The following is a 7,614-nucleotide window of genomic DNA, read 5'->3' as shown; positions in this document are numbered from 1 at the left end:
CAGAAGTTCCCAAACCTTTTAGGCTGTGACCCCAAAACAACTACGTCAGAGACTGGGGACCCCCATCTTCCTGTGAGGGAGGTAGAGTGCACAATATTGCACAAAGCATAGTGTACAGAACTTGCATTTTACAGAGTTTATCTAACTTTGACTTCAATTTAAGCACAAATAGCACTTAACTACATTTTGATTTTAATTTGAACTCATTTTAACAATATTGTTAAAAATAATAGATAAAATTTTTGATTTTAAATAGTATGAAATTTCTCTTTGTGTTCTGGAAAACATCCCGCGACCCCTATGGGGGTCCCGACCCCCACTTTGGGAACCACTGATTTAGATCAGTAGTTTTCAATCTTTATTTTGCTCAAGGCACACCTAAGATCAAGCCAAAATTTCAAGGCACACTAAAACCGTATCTATACAAAATAGCCTCTTACATGTTACAGTAAATTTAGCCAAGCACTGCCATATAATTCATCCATTCAGCAATTGCATATGGTTGGACAAACTCCCACGGCACACCAAGACCTGGCTCAAGGCAGATCACATTTTTTACCTGTTAGAAACATGTTCTTCAGTGCTGTGCTTTTCTTGTTGTCCAGATTCTATATTGTCTGTGATCTTTAAAACATTTGACAAGCAAAAAGAAGAAATAACTTTTGCTTTACTCTGAATAAGCTAAGATACCAGGCTCATTTACTGAAAACTGCATGCTGTTATCTTATTTAAATGCAGGTTTAGATTATTAAGAATTATGTCACCAACATTTTGTGAAGCCATAAAGTCCGAAAGGATGATTTTAAAGTGTAAACATTCATTTTTATTTCCTTACCAGGCTTACATTATGTCTATCGTTTGTTAAAATACCCATCACATCATGATTAAATTACACTGTTAAACATAGTCATTAAATCGTATCATACTTTCAATAATGATAATCTATTTTTATTACAAACTGTACATGCCAACTATGAAAAACAGCTCTAATTTATAAAGAGGAAATGCTGAACAGTCAAAGGAAGTACTCTATCCTCTGAAGTTTAAACTTTCCCATAATGCACAGCAGGTGGCAGCAAAGCACTGTTGTCCTTCTGAGAAATGAAGGAGGAACAACCACATGACGCTCAGAGAACATGAAATCCCAGATGGTGTCCAAATACACTCATTATATACACGATTTAGACAAATGCTAAAGTAACTCAGAGGAGATATAGCTTCTCATGCATTAATAACAGCCCTGATAATATAAAGGAGGTTCTTAATGACAGCATAGAACATATGAATTAGTACCATTCAGACAGAATTATAACTACAGTATTTACATGACAAAGATTATGATGTGGTGCCAGAGTCTGTGAGTCCATGTAAAGTTCACTTTATCAAGAAATGTGTACATTTTAAAGGCGCTGGAAAAGAAAAATAGGGTCCTTCAGTCTTAATATTTGAAAAACTGTTGAACCCATGATGCTAGGATTAAAGTATGAGTCAAAAATGTCAGGTAAAAGTAAAAAAAAAAAATGTGTTATAAAAGTGATAATGTGCTGATAAGGGATCAAATAAAGTTCCTGAAGAATCAACACTTTTGTACTTATTGTTCAGTCCATCTGTACATCAGAAAAGTTACCGCCACAACAATGACAGGCTTGTATTAAGTGCACTTCTTAAACTGCTATTGGATAATAAAGGCAAAACAGACAAAAATACATCTACAAGAATTCTTCAATAAGTAACTGAGTCAATGCCTGAACATGCAAAGAGAGGTCCAAGGTTTATCTACGAGTTCAGGTCTCATCTAGAGTCCATGTTTCAGATCAGTTCGTCCTCAGTGTTCAGCAGCACTACTGTCCTCTTAGAAATGTTGTCCTCATATACGTTTACATCCTCTTGATAATTTCCCATCTTCTGTGATGAAATGTCCCACAGCTCCAGCCTTACCGACAGGAACACGTGTCCACAGACATACCGGGGTAAACCTTTAGCACCATATTCCTGTGTGGATCCAGGAAAAGAACGCTGAGCGGACTCATCTTCTCAGGAACGCAGCACGGTTCAGGAACACCGGGGACGATTCCCACTGCTCTGACGATGCTCTGGATGGTGGCGTGATTGGAAGGACGGACTACCTGTGAGAGAAAGTTGAAAGTATTCATTTCAAAAGCTCATAGTATTACATTTGTAGAGGTAGGGGCCACTATTTAAACTATACTTAAATAAGAATATGTTATGTAAAATAGTGGCTGAGTAAATATTCACCCTCTTTAAAGTGACTCAACAGAAGTCCAGCCAATTGGTGCTAGTAGTCTCACAATTAGTGAAATGGAGATCACCTGAATGCAGTGAATGTGCCTCAAGTAATTGTAGTATAAAGACACCTGTGTCTGGAAGGTCCAGTCACTGGTTAATAAAAAATTCCTGGCTACCATTACACCATGGAGACAAAAGAACACCCCAAGCAACTCAGAGAAAAGGTTACTGAAAGTAGAAGTTAGGGGACAGATACAAATAAAAACCCAAGGCACTGAACATCCTACAAAGTTCAGTTAAATCCATCATCAAGAAATAGAAGGAATATGGCGCATGTGTAAATCTGCCTAGATCAGGCCGTCCTCACAAACTGAGTGACTGTGCAAGAAGGAGACTAGTGAGAGAGGCCACCAAGACACCTATGACTACTCTGAAGGTGTTACAAGCTTCAGCAGCTGAGATAGGAGAGACTCCGTGTACAACTGCTGACTGGGTTCTTCACCAGTCAAAGCTTTATGGGAGAGTGGCAAAGAGAAAGACACTGTTAAGAAAACTCAGATTAAATCTCCATGAGATTTCGCCAGATTTTCGCTTTTTGGCCATCAGAAAAGATGCCAAACACTGCACATCACCACAAACACATCATCCCCACTGTGAAGCATGGTGGTGGCAGCATCATGCTGTGGGGATGCTTCTAGGCCGACAACCCTGGAGGACATGTAAAGTTAGAGGGTAAAATGAATGCGACAAAACAAAGGAAAATCCTGGAGGACAATCTTATCCAGTCTGTAAGAGAACTACGGCTTGAAAGAAGATATATTTTCCAGCAAGACAATGACCTGAAGCATACAGGGAAAGCTACACTGAAATGGTGTAAAGACAACAAGGTGAATGTTCTGGAGTGGCCAAGTCAAAGCCCAGACCTCAATCCAACAAGGAATCTGTGTCTGGACTTGAAAAGGGCTGTTCATACCTGCAACCGACAGAGCTTGAGCAGTTTTTCAAAGAAGAATGTAGTAGTAGCAGTAGTAGTAGTATCCTGATCTGCAAGCTTGATTGAAACCTATCCACACAGACTCAGTGCTGTGATGATCTACTAAATAGTGACTTGAAGGTGGTGAATAATTATGCAGTCACTTATTATACATTACTTATTTTTATTTAATTGATATTGCTGATTTATATAAATCAATAAAAGGGTAAAACATTCAAGGGGTTGAATCCTTTTTAAAGCATTGTATATCAGAGAGTAATACATTTGACTTTTGGGGAGTTTATCCTCTGATATGGGTATGTAACACTGTTATTTTTACCATGCATGCATCCACTAAACACATTCTGTCCATTATCCATACGGCGTATTCCACTTAGGGTTGCAGGGGCGTGGAGCTGAGTCCATCTGCCATTGGGTGAGTCAGAGTAAATCCTGGACTGGTCACTAGTAAGTCACATAGAGACAAACAACCACGTACACTAATACTCACATCCACATCTATGGGCAATTTAGAGTGACTAGTTGATCAAATGAGCGTGTTTTTGGGAGTGTGGGAGAGTGCTGGAGTGTCCATTATGCATGGAGAGAATATGCAGATGCTTTGGCCTTGAAGTATCTAACAGACACTTTTAGGCCCTGTTTTCCTTGCTTTGTGCCTATGTGTGGATTTTTATTTTATTTTTTTATACCAGAGGATAAAAACTATATTGCCAAAGGTTTTTCTTAGTTCTTATTTGAGACAGTTAACCAGTCAAGTGTTTGATGAGCATGACCCAAAAGTAGTAGTAACATATTTTTCTCAGGCTCACCTTAGGGATGGGGAATCCACACGTCCCAGCGCAGTAGAAAGCATCAAATGACTTTGGTGCCAAAACCCACTCACTCCAGCCGATGTCAGCAAAGTCCACCCTGAGGTATCTCCTGGAGCACACCCTGGGCTCACTCCACTGTCTCCGGCGGGCCTTTTTCATCGTCCTCTCATCGAAGCTCAGCACCTGGGGCTTACTCAGGCCCTCGCTGCTGTCCTGACCCTGCTTCCTTCCTGCTTTTACTGCTGCTTTGGCTTTGGCAGGGAAATATGTGTTCTGCCACAGTTCATGGTTCTTCAGGGAGTTGAACTGGACCTCCGGGATGTCGTTAGTTTGGATCTGGAGGTGAAGCTCCCTCCGGATCCTTGAGGCTGACGCTGAAGGGGACGTTTCCTCCCCTACAGGGAAGGAGCCGTACCGCTGGAGTGACACGGCCACACTGTTCGGCTCGTCTATAGCTTGATCATCGGCGTAAATTAAAATATACGGCAGGTTAGCTGAGGAGAAACGCTCTTTCTGCTGCACCCGAGCTGCTCCAAACCCCAAGACAAACTCCACTGTGACCACAAGCTCTTTGTTTTCCCTGGCATGTTTCAACACCGCCGTTACATCGCTTGTTTGCCAGGAGCTCTTCTTGAAAGAGGCCAGAGTTATGTTTCCCAGTGGTGTTGAAAAAGCAGAGTTAGAGGACGATCCATAGAAGAGGAGCTTTGGGGAGGGAGGATAGGGATGCTGGAGGCTGCTGGACGGGTGGCGAGGCCTTCGGAAACGCCAGGGTCGCTGGTGATGGCGTGGACGCTTGTGGAGGTAATGAAAGGAGGCAGAGAGGATGAGCTCCGAGTCTTGGATGGAGGATAGATTGAACTGGAACACATCTTTGCCGTGAAGGACTTCTGTGAAGTTAGAAAGAAATATGAAGAATGAGAAGTTTGACAAGAAAACACTTCTTGAGAGCTTGTAAATGGATTTATAAACAGGAAGGAGGATTTCTCTCTGAAATGCACAATAAAGATGACTTAAGAGATCTGATTGCCTCCATTCCTTATCATTTCACTCTGGCACGTTCAGCTGACACAAACAATTACACTCCATCTCCTGTAAAATGTTGCTCAACACATCTGACTGACATATGCTGCAGCGTGGAAATGAGGCACGCTAAAACGCTCGTCTCACACATGCCCAGAAGCCTCATTTTAGATCACTGTACTCATGAAGTCTAACCTCGTCTCCCACACTTCCAGCACCACAGCCTGAAAGACAAACACTGGATCGGTCCAGTCGGTCTGTCACACACATATGGAAATGCTTACAGCAGAGAGAGCTCCTCTGAGGCTTTACGCCGTGCGGCCAGTGTCTGGGTGTGATAATGGGCTCTTGTCTAACACCTAGGCTGTTTCAGCTACCGGGTAACTAACAGCACTCGAGACCGAACCCCCCCCCCCCCCAGCTCACTAAATCACAGCAGCGAGGGAGCTGAGAGGTGAAGATGTTCAGCTCAGAGGGGAGAAGAGCTGTGCCGTGATTGACAAAACATCTGCCTTTAGGGTGTTCACGTTGTTTATGATGTTTTACTGTTGAAGTAATTCAGAAACTCTCATGATAGAAGATTTCCCTTAATGTGAACTTTCTTCCTTTATCAGCATCAGTGCATGTGTGTTGGATCAGTAGCAGTGGAGCTGAAAAGTGTGCCAAGCTATTATTTCATTCTGATTTTCAAATGATTTATTTGTGACGCTTTTAAAGTCATTTTCATCAATGTTCTCACTTATTTTCCCACATTTTTTTCCACTTTAAACCCATTTTTACATTTTTTAAACATATTTTTTTTACCACTGCTTACCCTTTCTTGTCACTTTTAACCACATTTTTTCCACTTTTAACCCCTTTTGATTATCTTAGCCACTCTATTTTTTTGCCAGTATTTGTCCATTTCTCCACTTTTAACATTTTTTTTTTCATAGTGTTTGCCCATTATTGCCACCTTTTCCCTATTTTTGCCGCTACTTGCCTATTCTGGCCATTAATAAGTTCTTTTTTTCCACTTTTTAACCACTTTCCATTATTTTAGCACCCATTTTTCCACTGTTTTGCCATTTTGAACCTATTATTGCCACTATTTTTTCATTTTTGCTCATTTTAACACATTTGTGCCACTTTTCACAATTTTTTTTAGCACATTTCTGCAACTTTGCCACTTTTATTACTTCTTTGCTCTTTTCAACCCCTTTTCATTATTTGAGATGCCCTTTTTATCTTTTTTTTGTCTTGACTTATTTTGACCACAATTTGTCAATTTTTGCCTTTTTTTGGGTCAATTTCTTTAACTTTTTTGCCTCTTTTAGCATTTCTTAACTAATCATGCTACTTGTATCCCATTTTTTGCCAAACTTTGAGATGCCTTCACTTGACATCAATTTTTGCCGCTTTTAACCTAATTTGACCAGTTTAATCCAGTTCCTGCCACTGCTTGCCCAATTTTTGCCACCTATAACTACTTTTTTCAACTTTTTAACCTGTTTTGATTTATTCAGCTGCCCATTGTTGCCACTTTTTTCAACTTTGAGCTTATATTTGCCAGTTTTTGCCCATTTTGCCACTTTAACCACTTTTCACCATTTTACATCCATTCATGACATGTTTTACTTCTTTTTGCCTTGATCAGTTTGCAATTAAAAAAAATCTAAATGACTATTAAGTAGTAACGCCAGTGATCTAAAAACGAGCTGACAGGGATTAATCAGTAGAAAGTGATTTACACATTGTAAAATCTCGACAGCAGAAATCAGTCATTGTTTCATTCAGACAGTGCTGTTACTTTGTTCACTCACTGGGGACAGCTTTAAAACTCCTCACGGTGTTTCCGTCCCTCTGGCTCTGCGGCTCTTTAGTGTACTTCTCGTACACTTTGAACATATTGGTGGAGACCATGTCCCGGTGTGCGTTTTCGTGCGTAAAGACGCGCTCCTCAATCGCCAGTGGGACATCAGCACTCTGACGCGCGGCTTCCCCTAGATCCTCATCCACTTTAGCCCAGCTCGCCTCCAGAATAAGTGATAAATAAAGAGTGTGAAAAAGGAGACTCGTCATGACTGAAGTTCTCGGTAATGATCCCATTGGAAATGAACGTGGAGAAACGTTTCTGCTAAAAAAAAAAAAAGTGCAGCTTTCTCTGCTGGTGCTCGCCCACCCACGCTTCGAACCAGTATCCAGGTAATCCGCGTCAGACCCGCACTCCACGGTTCACGGTCTACAGCTGTTTCTACAATGGGAGGAGACCAGAGGAGGACGCATGCATGAAGCTGCTGCTGGATGACAGATGGTGACGTCTCGAGGCGCGCAACCAACGGGAGTCATGCAGCCCTCTGGACTGCTTAAACACTACTGCGTAAAAGTTCAGATCTGCAGGTTAAAGTTTTCTGCATTACTACACCAGAAAGTGAGAGGAGAGGAGAAAGAGGAGATCAAAGAAGAGGGAAAGATGAAAGATGCAAAGTTTAACATGAAACAAAGCATTCGTTTTACATTCAGCTGCTTATAATCTTCCATACTGATGGTGGAGATTTA

General features: G+C 41.2%; 1 protein-coding gene across 1 annotated transcript; it reads right to left on the bottom strand.

Annotated features, from left to right (window-relative positions):
* Positions 1-816: 816 nt before the first annotated feature.
* On the bottom strand, positions 817-7,294 carry gdf10b (growth differentiation factor 10b). Its single transcript, XM_041815977.1, has 3 exons — positions 6,879-7,294; positions 4,051-4,943; positions 817-2,126 (listed from the first exon to the last, which is right to left on the bottom strand). The coding sequence occupies exons 1-3, from the start codon at positions 7,162-7,164 to the stop codon at positions 1,935-1,937; spliced, it is 1,371 nt and encodes a 456-aa protein (XP_041671911.1). The 5' UTR covers positions 7,165-7,294; the 3' UTR covers positions 817-1,934.
* Between the last annotated feature and the right edge of the window lie 320 nt (positions 7,295-7,614).

The sequence above is a fragment of the Cheilinus undulatus genome, linkage group 20 (genome assembly GCF_018320785.1).
Source record: "Cheilinus undulatus linkage group 20, ASM1832078v1, whole genome shotgun sequence".
NCBI lineage: Eukaryota > Metazoa > Chordata > Actinopteri > Labriformes > Labridae > Cheilinus > Cheilinus undulatus.
This window is presented reverse-complemented; position numbering and strand designations above follow the sequence as displayed.

Coding starts and splice junctions, on each gene's coding strand:
- gdf10b (XM_041815977.1), bottom strand. CDS start 7,164: ATGGGATCATTACCGAGAACTTCAGTCATGACGAGTCTCCTTTTTCAC. Junction 4,944..6,878: donor GAGTTTTAAAGCTGTCCCCA/GTGAGTGAACAA, acceptor CTAACTTCACAG/AAGTCCTTCACGGCAAAGAT. Junction 2,127..4,050: donor GTGGATTCCCCATCCCTAAG/GTGAGCCTGAGA, acceptor TTTCTCTCACAG/GTAGTCCGTCCTTCCAATCA.